This window comes from Rhinopithecus bieti, unplaced genomic scaffold, assembly GCF_001698545.2.
Source record: "Rhinopithecus bieti isolate Rb0 unplaced genomic scaffold, ASM169854v2 scaffold_5626, whole genome shotgun sequence".
In the NCBI taxonomy this organism is placed as follows: domain Eukaryota; kingdom Metazoa; phylum Chordata; class Mammalia; order Primates; family Cercopithecidae; genus Rhinopithecus; species Rhinopithecus bieti.
This window is the reverse complement of record NW_016805666.1, coordinates 9,844,258-9,862,746: the sequence shown is the minus strand read 5'-3', so window position 1 is coordinate 9,862,746 and position 18,489 is coordinate 9,844,258. Positions and strand designations below refer to the sequence as shown.

Sequence of the window (18,489 nt, the reverse complement as noted above, 5' to 3'; positions counted from 1 at the left end):
AAAAAAAAAAAAAAAAAAAAAGAGATACACAACTTATCCCCTCAATAAACTGCTACTTGCATAGTATTCTATTGTGTTTTATGTTTTTATATTATAGCAATGCTTTACTAACACATAATCAAAATAATTTTAGATTATTTTAACATAAAAAAAGGGGGAACATAAAACTCCAAGGAAGCATATTTCTACATTCTAATAATGAGGGTACACTTAACAAAATCTTAAAAGTTTTTATATTTTAAAAGTTCCTAGCAAAAGTAACTGTCATAAAATTACAAAAGGAAAATATAGTTATGAGCATTTTCAAATGACATGTGAAAACAAAATAAAACAAAAGTTATGTATTACAGAAATAAAAGTCCCAAGCATGTGATAAACATGCAAATTCTAAAAGCAATCTAAATCATACACCTCCTTATGCCAGAAAGGCACTACCATGAATCTCCAAACGTATCTGAATAAGGTAGGTCTGTAGATGGAGGTTAAAAAATAACTTGGGAGTATTTTGATCACTTACTCAGGCCTTTTGATCCCATGTCGTCAGGGATCTCCTGTAGAGGGTAGTCCCCAGAGAGCAAGCAATAAAAAGATAATCAAAGAAAATAGTTGTCAGTAATGCATGAAATTGGTGCTACAGTAGGAGACAGTTCCAAGACCATTACAGGTACATCTATCTTACAGAGCATTTTTACATATTTCTAGAACTTTGAAATGAGCTAGCTGCTAACTGTAATCTACCAAAAGAATGAAAGTTCTAGCAGGAAGGCTGATTCAGGGCGAGAAGCAAAATTTTAGACCATTTCTTGCTATTTTAAAAGTAAAATCCAGATTGTCTACATATAACGAAGAAATAGGATAAAATGGAATGATTCCAGAGAATCCAGTATCAAAGACTCACAATGTTAAACCTAGAAATCAACAGGTAGCTTCTCATGTATGCATGTTCTTCCTCTAAAATATTCTTTGAATGTATGAATGTGAAGTGTTTTTCATAAAAATCTTTCCTTCAAATAACTGTATTGATTTATACATATTTATATGTTCAAATTATAAACATATAACTGGAAAATAACGTTTGCTTTAAATTAAGAATTCCTAAGCTGCCAGAAAAAGTTAAGATAGGCATACAAATTAATTTATATCTGTTAAGTTGCCCTTGAAGACAATTAGCAACCTGCTGCAGCTCTTGAAACTGTCTCCATGGTAACAACCAACTGCAGGGCAGTAGGTCCCTCTCCATTTTATTTTCAGTTGACCACTGGATCCACATACTTACGGTCAGCATCACTTGTTTCCTGCTCACTCTGGTCCTTGTTCTTGTAGAAGGGGAATTTTCGGGAAAAGAGGTTCTTTTTACGCTTGTCATTGAATGACTGCTGAAGAAGAAAAGGAGGGGCAAAACAAAGGGATGTCTACTGTCTGTGTGCACAAAGGCCCAGCCTAGCAGCTCTGTGGAAGCTGACTCCTACGACCACAGTGTGCAGTTTGTATATGATTTTTACTTTAATCTCATGTAAAGTGAATTTCTACTTTTGAATAAATTCTAACATCTTGCAACTGAAAATACTAAAGAATTTCAAAGAGCGTAGTTCATTTAGACCTAAAAATAAAAATGCTACTTGACAAAAAAAGGCAAATCAGTTACTACTATAGTACAAAGGAAGCTAACATTTGTTTATACTAATCTACATTTTTCCAGAAAAATTTCCAAGTATTATGTGCTCTACAGCAAAAGATATTTAATGCTATTTGCTGCTTAATTACGTTTTATTCATTAGGAAGTAATCTTCATTTTATTTTGGCCTGACCATAGTTATTCCTTTATCTCTTTTTTTTGGCTATGATGAGCTAACAGAAAAGTCATTGTTTAAAAAGTAAACCAAAATGATTATGAGAAAATTGCTAATGCTGAATATTTAAAACAAACAAATTTTTTTTTTTGGAAGAGGATAAAAGGTAACTAAATGCTGATGGGCCAGAAAATGGGAAGAAAACTAAAAGGTCCATCAAGCACACAGAGTCCAGCAAGAGATTTATCAATGCCATCTCTAGCCAAGCAAGAAAAGTCAGAAGTTTCCTGACCAACGTGAATGCTATCAGTACTGACTTATTTATTCTTAAGTTCTACTCTACTTATTTAAAAAAGTATACATAAATAACATAGAACCACATCCAATCATTGGCACCACGTCCTTCATAGGGAATAAAGTCTGGTGTCCACCAAAGCCACAAGGCAATTAAGATTCTAACAGTTTATACGTAATTGTAATGTGGGAGTTGCGCAGTTGATCTGATGTCTCTTATTGCACACATGTTGGAAATAAGTTTTTCCTTGAATATCCCATTTGTGCATTCATATATTTAAGAGTATGTGGCACAAGAATGATGAGGCTATCAAAGAGAAATGGCTTCGTTTGTTATTTCTCTGTCATAGGCGTTCATGTTTTGAAGGAAACAGGTTTACCTACCAGTGACACTAAGAATTATTAGTTTTGGAGGGGAAGAGAAAATATAAAGAATAGAATTTTTTTGTTCTGATCTTTATGAGTTTATAACATTTTAAGATGCTGCATTTTTCATTATTTTGAAGCGTATTGACAAGAACAGCGTGTTTTTAGCACGCCCTTATTTTACACATGCGATGCCAGGTGATTAGGGTGAAGTAGCCAGGTGCGGTGGCTCACATCTGTAATCCCAGCACTTTGGCAGGCCAAGGCAGGAGGATTGCTTGAGGCCAGGAGTTCAAAACTAGCCTAGGCAACATGGCGATATCCCATCTCAACAACAACAACAAAAATTAGCTGGGAGTGGGGGTGTGCGACTGTAGTCTCAGCTACTTAGAAGACTGAGGCAGGAGGATCGCTTGAACCCAGGAGTTTGAGGCTACAATGAGCTATGATCACACCATTGCATTCCAACCTGGGTGACAGAGTGAGAACTTTTCTTTAAATTAAAAAAAAAAAAAAAAATGAAGTAGATTAAAGTGACTTTTAGCTCAAATTCTATGACTTGAGAAGACTTATTCTGATAAAGATCTTTATAAAACAAGGTTAAACTTTCATTTTACCTTTTCATATAATTAATTCAGGATTAATAAGTTCACAGTTCATTAGCCAAGCAGACTGTCTTGAAATCAATCTTAAAGTTTGAAGGCTCTGAGGAACTAGATAAAAAAGAACTTAGATAAAAGGAACTAGATAAAAAAGAACTCTAAGTAGAAGTTAAAATTCAATCAACAGAAAAGTATTGTGGGGAAATCTGGGCTGGTAACTATTTTATAAACTGTCAAGTAGCATTATTTGAATAAAAATCTTTGTTCAAATCCAAATTTTAGAAAGGAGAAAGAGGAGAAAGTGTTTTAGCAGAAAAAATTATGGTAATCTAATTTAGGGAAAAACTTAATCTTTTCGTTCATAAGACTCAATGGTTTTGAATTTAGCAATAATTTTTTTATCTGATACAACTGATGTGTTTTTCATAAAAGTGTATTCATCCCTCTTACTGCATCTATAGTGGTCAGAGTCAGTTTCACAGCAAACAACCAAAAGAAACATGAAGTTTAAAATGTCTGATTCTTATTATCTTTGCAGTTAGCCAAAATGAGATATCATAAAGATATCATAATATAGGACAGAGAGAAATGCTTGTTAGTTAAGAAATGTATTAATTGTATCACATTTAATATCCTCCTGGTGAAGAACTTATTAAAGGTGAAAAAAATAGCACAAGCAACCAAGACAAAAATGTGTAGGGAAAACACAAAACTGAAGACTTGCTACCTCCAGTTTCTCTGTATTTTCAATCAAAAGTACTACATTTAATACTTACTGTCATTAATGCTATATTGTAAGAGAGACAGTGTAATATAAGAATTGATAAAATATCATAAATTCATGATACATATATTAAATATCTACATACATAATTTCCACATGTAGTATTTCAAAATAGCCAAATGGATGTTAGACATGTTAGTGAGAAACTAAAATGCTGTAAGTCTGTAGTAAAAATAAAGTCCATAATCACTATGTAAGGAAAGGAGGAGGAGGAGGAGGAGGAGATGGTATTATAGAAAGAAATGCAGTTCTGATCAATGGCAAGCGTATTTTTACCCCACTCAGTATCATGCATAGTTTTGGTGCTGTGTTAGAACACAGGGACTCTGTATAAAGTTGGTTACAGTCAACAAACAAGACTAAGATTTAAACACGTCGTTAATTCAGTTAACTTCTTACAGTATGAAAGAAAAGTTACAACATGCAACCTTTTCAATTTATTGATGGTGTAAAATCATTTTAAAGATACACATAAAACAAGCACAGAAAATTTCACATTTTCAAATCCTGAGCATTTACCTGGGATTTTCCTCTAATACAAATTTCTATTTTAATATTACTTCAGATCACACTATATAATTTGGTATTTTCTGAAAGCTACAAGTAAATTTTAAAGGAATTTACCATTTCTAAAAAACTGAATGTAACATACAATTTTCTCAGATTTAACTTCTTGAACCAAAGATATTTCTCATCTTTTAAATTTTAAAGCTTTAAGTCTGAGTGCTTAGTGATACCAGAGATGTTCAGAGAGTAAATTTATTTGCTCAGTTAACATTCCACATTCNTAAAACAAGCACAGAAAATTTCACATTTTTCAAATCCTGAGCATTTACCTGGGATTTTTCCTCTAATACAAATTTCTATTTTAATATTACTTCAGATCACACTATATAATTTGGTATTTTTCTGAAAGCTACAAGTAAATTTTAAAGGAATTTACCATTTCTAAAAAACTGAATGTAACATACAATTTTCTCAGATTTAACTTCTTGAACCAAAGATATTTCTCATCTTTTAAATTTTAAAGCTTTAAGTCTGAGTGCTTAGTGATACCAGAGATGTTCAGAGAGTAAATTTATTTGCTCAGTTAACATTCCACATTCATTTCAAGTATTATCAAAATTTTTATTAAAAAATCTTGTTTAGTATTAAAAAAAAAACCCCAAACATAAAACATTGCTATAAATGGTATTTACATAACATGTATTCAGTTTGGTCTCCAGGCTTACTGTTAGAATATTCCACTGCAGTGAGTTCAGGATTATTAAGAATTACATCCATAATATGGGAGGAAGCCTGTACCATCTTTCTCATCTATTGACAGCCCAAATATTTAGATGCAAGCAGGACTTAAAGTGAAGGAAAAATAAATACATTTCTAAAATATATTATGAAAGAAGTGATATATTTCTTTTCTTTTTTTTTTTTTTTTGAGACAGGGTCTCACTGTGTCACCCAGGCTGGAGAGCAGTGGCATGATCATGGCTCACTACAGGCTGGACGTCCTGGGCTTAAGCAATCCTTCCACTTCAGCCACGGGAGCAGCTGGGACTACAGGTGCAAGCCTTCACGCCTGGCTAATTTTTTACATTTTTTTTTTTTCCAGAGATTGGGTCTCACTGTGTTGCCCAGGCTGGTACTGAACTCCTGGGCTCAAGTGATCCTCCCACCCTGGACTCCTAAAGTGCTGGGTTACAGGAGTAAGCCGCCTTGCCTAGCCTTGATATATTTTTTTTTTCTTTTTTTTTTTGACAGGATCTCCCTCTGCTGCCCAGGCTGGAGTGCAGAGGCGCAATTATGGCTCATTGCAGCTTTGACCTCTGGTGCTCAAGCAATTATCTTGCCTCAGCCTCCCAAATAGCTGGGACTATAGGCATGTGCCACCAAGCCTGGCTAATGGATATTTTCTTGATCATCTACAAACTTCTCCTCATGACTAGCACTTTGTTTCTGCCAAATAAAATTTCATATTGATTCCAACATTTAAAACATGGATTCTCTTAAGAAATTAAAGCAGGAATAATGTGGGGAAAGAACAAAAAAATTTCCAAAAATTTGCTTGCAACAACTTGTAAACTTAAGATTATGACTTAGCATTTCTGAAATGCCTATTTTCTTAGCAGGGTCATTATTAAATTACCTGCCATGATTAACACTAGTAACACAAATTTCTTTTACTTTTTTGAGACAGAGTCTCACTCTGTTGCCTAGGCTGGAGCGCAGTGGTGTGATCTTGGCTCAATGCAAGCTCTGCCTCCCGGGTTCAAGTGATTCTTGTGCCTCAGCCTCCAGAGTAGCTGGGATTACAGATACCCGCCACCACGACTGGCAAATTTTTGTATTTTTGGTTTTGCCATGTTGGCCAGGTTGGTCTCGAACTCCTAACCTCAGGTGATCTGCCTGACTTGGCCTCCCAAAGTGCTGGGATTACAGGCGTGAGCCACCATGCCCGGCCTAGTAACACAAATTTCTAACTGGAAGTTGAATGAAGGTCAAATACATTTCATTTATAAAAATAAGCTTGACCAAAAGTATGTCGCTAATAATATATTGAATGATAGTTTTGATAATTTGGAAGGGTCTGTGAAATGGTTGCTTTAATTTAACAAATGCTTACTTAAGTATCTACCATTGTAAAGCACCATGGCAAGAACTGATCATGATTGATTCCTATAGCAAAATCCTTTTCATTTTAACAATGTAGCTCAAACAGGAATGACGAACATGTAGAGATTTCAAATACTCACCCCTTTATCTCTCGTTTTAGAATTGAATTTCACTGTTTTTAATCGGGCTCGCTCTTTCTTCTCAACTCTGTCAAAGTACAGAATTTTTTTTTTTTAAGTAAAACAAACATATCTAGGGGTCTTACTAGAAATAACCAGAATTGATATCTCTATAATGGGCATTTTTATATTGTAAAACCTTTAGGAGCCATTTAGGTTTGCATCCTCAAATTGGAATTGCTGAAAAATGAAACAAAGGGCTCATTTTATTATGAAACAAAACCTGATGCTATGACCTATCAATACACAGTACATAGGTGTAGGAGTATCAATACACAGTCCAGATGTGTATACTTTTATATGTATACTCAGTTACAAAATTATATGAAAGTATGAGGCACCATTTCTGAGTTTAACAATTTTCCAAGTTTTGTTTATTTTTAAGTATTAGCTTAGCATGAAGCACATACGCTAAAAATTAAGCTTGAGAAAGAGAAAGCAAATGTGGCAAAATGTTAAAATTGGTGAAAGTGGGAGAAGGATATGTGGATGTTCATTGTATATTGCCTTTTTTTGTACTTTTCTATAGCTCTGAAACTTTTAATAATAAAAGGTGGGATATTTAAAAATTAAGCTTAATTCTAATGATACATATGTGTGTGTGTATGTAAATATATAAATAACCAGTCACAGTTATTAAAGTAAGAGTTTTAAAGTACTTTTGGAAAGATACATAAGAACTGTTAAATCTTTACCCCTATGGAGGTAAAATGGGTGTTGTGAGAGAGAGCCTATAAAGCTTTCACATCTTTTAAATTCTGAACTTTACCTATTCAAAATAAGCAAGCAAATAAAACTACAATGAGACAAATTTTTATGTAGATTGCAACACTAATGTAAATCTTGTACTATTTCATGTAAATTAAGCTTTCATAAATTTTCCAATTTCAACACAGCAATTATGTTAGTGTATAACAGAAAAGCCTACCAAAACAAGCCTATGAATAAATGTATTTTATTTTTTCCTTATTATCTCTCTATTTAGTTTTACTATGGGTACAGCAGGACCTTAGCATTCATGAATTTAAGTTGTAAATTTAAGTCCAGGAGCGGTGGCTCATGCCTGTAATCGCAGCACTTTGGGAGGCTGAGGCGGGTGGATCACAAGGTGAGGAGTTCAAGACCAGCCTGGCCAACATGGTGAAACCCTGTCTCTACTAAAAATACAAAAATTAGCCAGGCACTGTGGTGGGTGCCTGTAATCCCAGCTACTTGGGAGGCTGAGGCAGGAGGATCACTTGAATCCAGGAAGTGGAGGTTGCAGTGAGCCAAGATTGCGTGCCACTGCACTCTAGCCTGGGCGACACAGCAAGACTCCGTCCCCACCACAAACAAAAAAAATTAAAACTCATGATTTTTACTATTCAAGAACAATTCTGAGGCTACATGACCTGAATAATTTATAATCTTGCCTAAGTACTTATTAACAGCACCACAAAACTAGCATTTAGTGGGTGAGCATTTACAACTCAACTTTGTTTTCTAATCATTATCTTCTTTAATACACAGCTCAGCAACTTAAATTGTCTATATTTGTAAATATTATTCCTGAAAGAAAGCCAAGAATTGTAGGAATTACAATTCCTATGTTATTTTAGAAGAGGTCTAAGAAAGACATAGTTCTATTTAAGAAAAGGTAAGTTTTGAATACATTCAAGAACCAAATGGCATAATTAGTTGTGGTTTCTTACTGTATTTCACGGGAGTAAGATTATATTCTGCAATGCTACTCATGAATTTGGAAATTGGCAGAGGTCTCAAGACATCTTTCTTACATTATTTCTTGCTTTAAAACATAACCTTACAGAATTTTTGTACAAAATGAAAACAAAAGTCTCTCCAATGAAGCCAACAGTGTTTATTACTGGGTGTAGGCACAGGAAGCCTTTGCAAGGTATGAGACTCCAAGAACTAAGACAATTTTTAGGAGCTCTGACCTTGATATTTAAGATGTAAGATTTCTACTGACTCAACAAGGCATAGAGGAAGCATTTCCGAATTTAAAGCAGACTATGTTCTATTTCTGGAAAAAAGTTATGCTGATTGCTGCACTGCTAAAAGAGGATTTGCCATCAACTGTAAGATCTAGCCAAATAGTTGGATCATGCTAAATATATGGATATAGCCACAGCAGTTATAAGCCCCAAAATCATAATTATAAATCTTGATTATAATTTAATACTACTATTTTTAAGCTTCTACAAACAGGTAAATTAATATTTAATAAGGTCTAGAAATAGTTACAAAATAGGTATAAATCTGACTAATAAGAAAAGGATAAGTTTATTACAGCATAATCTTGACTTAAAATGAATTAACTAGTTATAATAAACATTTTTTTATTATCTCTAACTATTTTTGGTGGCTATCTTACTACTTTAAAAAGCTCCTGAAGAACTTCTAGGCCAGGCGCGGTGGCTCAAGCCTGTAATCCCAGCACTTTGGGAGGCCGAGACGGGCAGATCACCAGGTCAGGAGATCGAGACTATCCTGGCTAATACAGTGAAACCCCGTCACCACTAAAAAATACACAAAACTAGCTGGGCGAGGTGGCGGGCGCCTGTAGTCCCAGCTACTCGGGAGGCTGAGGCAGGAGAATGGCGTAAACCCGGGAGGCGGAGCTTGCAGTGAGCTGAGATCGGGCCACTGCACTCCAGCCTGGGTGACATAGCGAGACTCCGTCTCAAAAAAAAAAAAAAAAAAAAAGAACTTCTAGACAATGATTTGGATTAAGCAGACCTCATAAATAAGCTATCTTGGAGGAGTTCTGAAATGACATTTTAATACTCTCCCCACAAAAGTAGAGACATTCAACAGCACATCATAGGCCTTAGAAGGGGTCCTCTAAGCTGGGACCATCCTTTGCAAAGAGGGCCTGTACTTAACTACTTTTGCTATATGCTGAGTATGCACCCATGAATCACTAAAACGAATCAATTGCGCTAGGTGCAGTGGCTCACACCTGTCATCCCAAAGCTGTGGGAGGCTAGGGTGAGAAAATCGCTTGAGGCCAGGAGTTTAACACTTGCCTGGGCAACATAGCTAGAACCCATCTCCACAAAAAAACAAAAACAAAAAGCTAAGCTGAGTGCAGTGATGTGCGCCTGTAGTCCCAGCTACTAGCTGAGGTGGGCGACAGCTTGAGCCTAGGAGTCTGAGGTTCAGTGAGCTATGATCACATCACTGCACTCAGCCTGGGTGACAGAGCAAGACCCTGTCTCTTAACAAAATCACTCAATCTACCTACCTACCTATATATAATCATTAAAAGCAAAGAGAAAAGACCAGTGTACTGCACCAATACATGTAATTCAAGCAAGGAAAAAGAAAAGTGAAGCGTATTACCAGGTATTTCCAAAAATTTTGGCATGAAGGAAGAAATTCATGACACCAAAAACAAAAAATTTAGGTCCTCTTAGCTATCTACATCAACCACAACACTTTCAGTTTTCTCCTCACTGGTATAGCTAAATGGCACATTGACTTAATATATACTTATTTTGTTTTCAGCAACTAGTAGCTTTAGATAAATTTCTACTTGGCAGCAAGCATCACTTGCTTTTTTTTTTTTTTTTTTTGAGTCGGAGTCTTGCTCTGTTGCCCAGGCTGGAGTGCAATGGTGCGATTTTGGCTCACTGCAACCTCTGCCTCCTGGGTTCAAGCAATTCTCCTGCCTCAGCCTCCCAAGGAGCTGGGACTACAGGTGCCCGCCACCACACCAAGCTAATTTTTGTATTTTTAGTAGAGACAGGGTTTCACCATATTGGCCAGGCTGGTCTCTTGGCCAAGCTCGTCTTGAACTCCTGACCTTGTGATCCACCCACCTCGGCCTCCCAAAGTGTTGGGATTACAGGTGTGAGCCATTGTGCTTGGCCCATATTTTCTAGTTATGTCAATGGTTACAAATCCATTTGAATAAAATTAAATGGCTGTGAAACACAATATAAAAAACAGCATAAAATCATTTTAGTAAAAGAAATTTATTTTTTCAGCTGTTCTGGTGATTATTTTTAATTGTGCATGTGTGTGTGTATATATATATACAGAGTCTCGCTCTGTCTCTTTTTAGACAGAGTCTCGCTCTGTCTCCCAGGCTGGAGTACAGTGGTGCAATCTCAGGTCACTGCAACCTTGGCCTCCCAAGTTCAAGCAATTCTCCTGCCTAAGCCTCCTGAGTAGCTGGGACTACAGGCATGCGCCTCCATGCCCAGGTAATTTTTGTATTTTTAGTAGAGACAGGGTTTTACCACGTTGGTGAGGCTCATCTTGACTCCTGACCTCAAGTGATCCACCTGCCTCAGCCTCCCAAAGTGCTGGGATTACAGCCATGAGCCACTGCACCTGGCCTAATTGTATATATTTAAGTTGCACAACTTAATGATTTTATGTGTGTATACACACACACATACACACACACTGTGAAATAATCACTACAGTCAATCTAATTAACACATCCATTACCTCACCTGGTTACCTTTTTTTTGGGTGGTGAGAACACCTAGGACCGACCCTCTTAGCAAATTTCAAGTACAGTACTATTACCTATAGTCGCCATGCTTACATATTAGAGGTCCAGAACTCACTCATTTTGTATCATGGAAACTTTGTATCTCCTCAGTTCCCCATCCTCCTAATCCCTGGTAACCACCATTCTTCTCTGTATGACTTCGACTACTTTAGATTTCACATAAAATGTGATCATACAATTTTGTCTTTCTGTGTCTGGCTTTTTTCAATGAGCATAATGCACTCCAGGACTATCCATGTTGTCAAAAATTAAAAGAAATTTAAAAGAACATCAATTATTTATGTTGCCCCACATTCAAGCGGTAAGAAACAGACATACCTGCGTTTACTGGGAATCACTCCAACCTCATCACTCTCCCCATCTGGTGTGACCTGCCTGGCTTGCCACCATTCATCATCAGAAGCATTAATAACATGGAGGATATCTCCAAATTTGAAGTTCAATCCCTGACTGGGAAGGCCACTGTCTTTAGTCTTGTCATAATCAAAAAGGGCTCTAGAGTCAGAAGAAAAAAAGTCCATAATTACTTGTTATAACGATATTAATCAACATATCATGGGGTTCTGAAAGTATATTTAATTTGGATAAATAAATATATCATAGCAGGCCAAATGACACCCCGTTCAGTTCTGCACTACATATAAGACGAGACAAAAAAGAAACAGCAAAATCAACTTGTTATGAAAATACTGTATTGTATTATCTGTGTCTTTCAATATCACAAGAAAAATTCTAAAAACGCTCTTGGCTTGTAATCCAATGGCAAGCTATATTGAATTCTAAAATAAAGACCAATCCAGAGAGTTTGAAATTACTAAACAAAAATTATTAAGATACATTCTTCTCTTTACTTTCATTAGATACATGTAGGAAAACAAATTCCCTGATAAATTAGATTTATTAGTTGTGGACTGTAAGACTAGATCAACATAGTGATTCTTCTGCCAGTTAATTACTCCTTCCATTTGTTCACAATACTAGAGTTGATGGGGTTTTCAGAGTCAGTAACAATGATGAACATTAATTACAGATGACTTCATCAGCTGCCAAATATTTTGGAAAAAGTAATAATTTAATACGGTAATTGCAAAGTTAAGAATATTTTAAAATTTGACAAGAAGAAAACATTGTGTCCTATCACTTGATTATGTACAATATTTAGATAAATCAAATTCTTAAGTCCAAATAAGCTCTCTCAAGAGTGTAAGAAAGAAAGGATCACAGCAATTACATTTATAATATAATTTATTCATTCTTTTGTTCTAATTTGGCAACTGGAAATTAGGATGAAAATCATAATCTTTTTCACACTACCCAACATTTAAGAACCTATCTCTTCAAGTAAAACTCAAGAGGGGTGGAATTACTTGACAGCTACATAAATAAACTAGTAGTTAATGGTTTTTCAAATGAGTTCTTTCAAGTCTTTTCGTGGGGCTAAAGGTGTTAGGGAAGCAGGGGGAATCGTAAGTAGGAAGGCTCACTTAAACACACTTTCAAACATAGAGAAGATAAAGGGACAAATAAGCATAATATAAAATAGAAAATAAAGTGCCTTAAGAGGTAGTACAAATGTCAAGACATTCAGAAAAGGAAAATATTAACTTCCTACATTATTATAAAAATTCACCTTTTGAATCACAAAATCTAACTGTATTATTGAACAACAAAGGAAAAGAAATCACCCATAATCTCTACTTATGTTAGCAGTTTAACATTCTCTTTTAGTATATTTGATTCATAAAAAAAGAAGCCCATGGAATACATGTGAGTTATTAATCATAAGAGTGCAATGAACATCTGTTCACCTACTATCCAAGCTAAGACTACACATGAAACCTTCATCAGTAATTCACATTCACCTGCACATACTCCCTCTGTCCTGATTCCCCTGGAGCAAGAGTTCCCCACTATTAGATATAACTATCATTCTTCATATGTTTGTTTCTTTGACTCACTCTTTTTTGGTTGGTTTGATCATATAACATGTGAGTGACTAAACAACATAATGTATGTTTTGCTTGTTTCAGAGCTTTATAAAGAGGTTACTGTAGGTAATTTTTTGTAGCCTTTTTTTTTTTTTTGGCTTTTGAAATTAAAAATACATTGACTAAAAAACCCCACAAGACTCAGGTGTGGTGGTGTGTGCCTGCAGTCCCAGCTACTTGTGACGTTAAGGTGTGAGGATCCCTTAAGCCCAGGAGTCCAAGACAAGCTTGGCCAACAGAGCAAGACCCCATCTCAAAAAGAACCACAAGGCTTCTGATTACCTATAGCAGACTGCGTCTATTTCTTTTCCATCCTGACTCATTAAAATGACAATAAGAAAAATACAAAAGAGAGACGAAAACAGGGGAAGAGAGATTTTAACACATTTTTGGATGATGCTAATTAAATTTAACAGAATGAAAGAAGCTATAAATGGAGTGTCAGCAGAGAGGGTTATAGAAACAAGTTTTATTCCACAAGAATCCTGGAGATGGTCATAAATTAGAAGTGTACAGTAGTACCAAGGTAGGCAGGGATAAGTTACTGTACTAAAAACAGAAGGTAGAAACACTGTATGTAGCACTTAGACCACCCCCACCAAAGTTCCTTTTCCCATTCCCCAAACCCACAGAAGACTAGAGGTTTAGTCTCCAGAGAAATTGAATTTGAGGAGCTGTATACTCTGAAACTTGGTGAAGAAGGGGAATATGGCTGGACTGACATGGATGAAAATGAAATTCTAGCAACTTGGTTTATACTATTGGCAGGAGACAGGGATTCTTCTCTAGAGATATTTAATTATACCAAAGAACAGAATGAAGTGGGACAGCAGAGGAAATGTAAGAGCCAATTTATTCCTCCCTTTACCCCATTGTCTTCTAGTTAAATCCATTATCTTCATTTCTCTATTCATAAGAATGGAAAACAATGAAAGGAACACTGGCTATCTGAAGAATGCCTTATATAAAACACTAAAGAAAAAACCCCCAAGAAAATAGGATAGCTAGAAATAAGGAATACAGAGAAAGCAAAGAATACAAAAAGCAGAAGAAAATCTCAGACACATGAGATTATGTCCACGAAAGAAATGGAAGATGAACGAGGTCCTGGAAAATAAAACAGGATATCATTCCCTCCCCCAACATTCCAAATTCTCTATTGGGGAGAAGGCAAAATAAGGTCATTTCGGACATGCTAAGACTCAAAAGGTACCTCCCACACATCTTTTCGCAGGAATTTACTGGAGGATGTGCTCTAGGAAGATTAATTGAGAAAGAAGAAAACATGGCATCTAGGAAACATGTGACATGGTAGACAGTCAAAGGGAACAGAATAATGGCAGTGGGAAGTCCCAGCTGAGAGCTATACAGCAAGTTTACAGAGGAACTAGTCTAGACTGGAGCATAAAGATGGGAAAAACCTGAACTATCAGACCGTATGTGACTATGTTTTTGTAATGTGAAAAGCTCTACAGTGGTTACTGGAAGATACAGAAAGATAGTTAGTAGTAAGTATATGAAAAATTGATCAAATAAAATGCAAGACAATTATTAAGCTGAGGAAAAACGAAGGGGTGCAGAAGAAAGGAGGCAGCTCATAGGGTTCTACTTGACTGAGTCATGACAGCTATTACATAGTCACATGACTCTAAACACTATTAGTTTTATTAACAGAGATAGCTATGTTTGGGTGATGGTGATGAGACTGAATGAGTGGTTTGGTACTACAGAGAAAAGTTCTCATCTACCATGGTTTTAAGACTAATATACAAAACTGGTAAAATAGAAGATAGCAGTATATGCATGTTATTTAGAAATACAGAGGTGAAGGCTTCATATTTAGAAGTAAGGAGGTGAAGGAAGTTTGCTAGGAAAATGGAGGATGCTTGTTCCTGGAGAATGAAACTAGGGGCTGGTGCAAGTGACAGTTATTTTTCATTGTAAGTCTTTTGATAATATATGATTTTAAAAAACAGAAGCTGGGTACAGTGGTCCACGCCTATAATCCCAGCACTTTGGGAGGCCAAGGTGGGTGAGGCCCTTGAGGTCAGGAGTTCGAGACCAGCCTGGCCAACATGGTGAAATCCCATCTCTACTAAAAACACAAAAATTAGCCGGGTATGGTGGCACGTGCCTACAGTCCCAGCTACTTGGGGGGCTGAGGCAGGAGGATCGCTTGAACCCGGGAGGTTGAGGCTACAGTGAGCTGAGATCGTGCCACTGCACTCCAGCCTGGGTGCAAAGTGAGACCCTGTCTTAGAAAAGAAAGAAAGAAAAGAGAGCATTACTTCTCTAAAAATGATAAAAAGTGAAGATGACTGACTAAATGTACCGAAAATAAATAAAACTATTATGTCGTGATTTTTATGCCTTTGTAAATATTTAATCAAGTACAAACAAAAGGCAACACCTATTAATTATACTAAAATTAGGAAATGTAGATAAGCAAAAAAAAAAAAAAAAAAAAGAAAATGTAAAAAAGAGACTAGAAAAATCCATGTTCTTCCATTTTCGATGTATCTGTATATATAATATACTTTTAATAAATTTGGAACACAAGAGTTTAATGAGTATTGTTAGAATTGGCGAAGGGAGAAAAAAAATCTGATGATTTAAGATTCCCACATCATTGGCAGGGTTATAAGTAGCAAAGAACTTACAGCAAAAGACAAAAGGAATAGAAAGAAGAAAATGAGAAAAGTTTCTTTTCATGATGTATCAGAGTAAGATTATGTGAAGACAGTAAGTCATATCATATGTAAACAAGCATAGAGTACCTGTTTGTGTGTATAGATATACATGTGTATAGGATACATGTTTATATATGTAACATCTCTCTCTCACCAGAAGGATAAATGAAACATATTAGGAATAGGTCCCCCAACAGAATCAGGAGGACTGAGATGATCATTTATAAAGAATGGTTCAGATTACTTACAGTGCTAATGTTACAACAATGTATAATAAAGTCATCAGTTAAAGTTCTACCAGAAGTATACAGAATACAAATAAATTCGGATTTCTGTTTTAAGTCTTATAAGCCAAAGAAATGGAAAAAAAAAACCCCAGTTTATATACTAATATCACCTATTTATTAGACCTATGTTGCCATTTAACCTTTATATTATAGGAAAATAACATATTTGCCTTCTCCCAAGTGTTTAAAAAAAAATGCACGTACAAATTTTCCGAATATGCATTATTTACTGAGGCTACTCACATTTTAAGTTATAATTTACATATGCTTCCTTTGCTACTATGGAAATTGCCAAGGTAATTAAATGTTACTTGAATGGAAAATATATTAGAAAAGGATATAGGTTAAATCTAAGTGTTAGATATGATATTATCAACCTTGTAGCCACTACTAACACATCAATCTGAAAACAATTTCTGGTCCACAGAATTTTTTCCTTTATCATATCATTATTACTCAAGGATAACATAACTTTCATTAAAAAAATTATTAATTCAACAATATTCCAATTCTTGAAAGACACACTGTCAGAGAATCAATAATAAAAAACAACACTGATTTGTAATATATTTTCTTATGGTAAAACTAAGTAAGTTATAGTGAAAAATACAAAACAATTTACATTCATAACTAATTAAGAGTTGCCACAATTAGAAGTAAAAAAATTTACCTGACATAGAGGGATCGCTTCTGGCTAGTTCGAAGAGAACCTGACCCTGAACTAATACTACTATTCATCATCTGCTCCCGTAAATCATGTATTTTAGCTTCAAAACGACTGTATTCTGATGGAAGAAAAAGAGAAATAAATTGATATATTTTCAAAAAATAAGTTATTTGAAGATAACATGTTAAATATGTAAACTGTCCTATAACTGATTAAATGTGGTTAGAACCTTAAAATAGTAATATGTATAAGATTTTGCCCAACACATAAATTTCAAAAAAAAATTATTAATAACCTAAATGTACCATAAATTAGAATTGGCTGAGTTAGAATTTTTCTACATGCTCTTTTAAAGTTTATAACACATTTAGTCAATTAAACGACAATTTCCACGCAGCAGACAGCAGTAATCTTATTACTATTGAATTTAAGTGTAAATTTTAAAATCAGGATTTATTCTAATTTTTATATTAAGGAAGAAACCTATAATAATAATTAATACACTAGATGCTTTGATTATTGACTTTTTCCCCTTGAGACGATCAGTTCATTTTACATACTTCAATATGGAACTTGTGCAGGGTCAACACTAAAGGGAAAAATATGCCTTAAATATGTGATATAATTTATTTTAACTCATTTTATAATTTATAAATTGTCAAAATTCAAAAGACACAAAAGCAATCTGAAGTAACATTCACGAATATTTTATTTAAAATATTTTATATCAAAATATGATTTTGAAAATGAACTATTTAAAGCTACATATTAAAAACTACTAAATCTATTAATAACAAAAGTTTAAGCACTTTTTCAAAAATATTGCAGTTACATGGTTATAAACACATATCTTTTTTTCCCCTCTATTTATAACAAACAAATTGCAGACAACTAGGTCATTTCCAATCTGAGTTTCAAGCCTGTCTGACAGCAAACAACTTCTCTGGGAGTTTGTATAGGTTAAGATGACAGAGTAAGAGTAAGCATGTTTATCACTGAGTTATTCTTCCTTTCACCATCATCATCAACTTTGTTTTATGGATAATAAGCTCAATTGAAGCAATAATTCATCAAAAAGCTTAGAAACATTTAAAGTTCCACATTAATATCTAACAAAATATTTTACTATCCTTTCAAAATTATAATAAAACACTTAAAATAAAAACATTAATAGCCGTAATAGAATGTATCCATCATAATTAAATAATTATCAATCCATGGTAAGTTGTCTCTAGTACGTGTAGACACAGCTAAACCACAGATTGATGAATGGAGATAATAAAAATATATCATGAGTTTATACTGGTTTTTCTAATGAAAAATTAGGACCATTGGGTTTATACTTAATCTGTTTTAGCGTTGTATCTGCTTTCTTGGATATGAGTAATTCTGGTTCTCAAGATAGTGGAGATAGCGGAACAAAAGTACCGGCATAATGACTTACTTGTTTTACCCAATATTACATTTACAACAGTGAATTACACCACCAACACTACTACCATGATATGATTACCGTACACAGTTAACTATTTCCTGTAGCTTTTAATCCTCAGGCTATAGCTAGAGATGTATGGTTGAATTATTGTTTTCTTTGTTTATTTTCAGAGACAGGGTCCTGCTCTGTTGCCCAGGCTGGACTGCAGTGGTGCAATCACAGTTCACTGCAGCCTTGAGCTCCTGGGCTCAAGCAATCCTGCCTTAGCC

General features: G+C 35.0%; 1 protein-coding gene across 14 annotated transcripts in view; it reads right to left on the bottom strand.

Annotated features, from left to right (window-relative positions):
* The window catches only part of DLG1 (discs large MAGUK scaffold protein 1), a 270,543-nt gene that overhangs the window by 18,934 nt on the left and 233,120 nt on the right, over positions 1-18,489 (bottom strand). For 6 of the 14 annotated variants that reach the window (XM_017873496.1, XM_017873494.1, XM_017873499.1 and 3 more), the window contains 4 exons: positions 16,789-16,903; positions 11,472-11,648; positions 6,587-6,653; positions 1,277-1,376 (listed from right to left, as the gene is read on the bottom strand). In XM_017873496.1, coding sequence (XP_017728985.1) covers positions 1,277-1,376; positions 6,587-6,653; positions 11,472-11,648; positions 16,789-16,903 — 459 coding nt within the window. Of the gene's footprint in view, positions 1-517; positions 552-1,276; positions 1,377-6,586; positions 6,654-11,471; positions 11,649-16,788; positions 16,904-18,489 lie in introns of all 14 variants that reach the window. The other 8 variants (XM_017873500.1, XM_017873502.1, XM_017873505.1 and 5 more) reach the window with 3 other exon arrangements.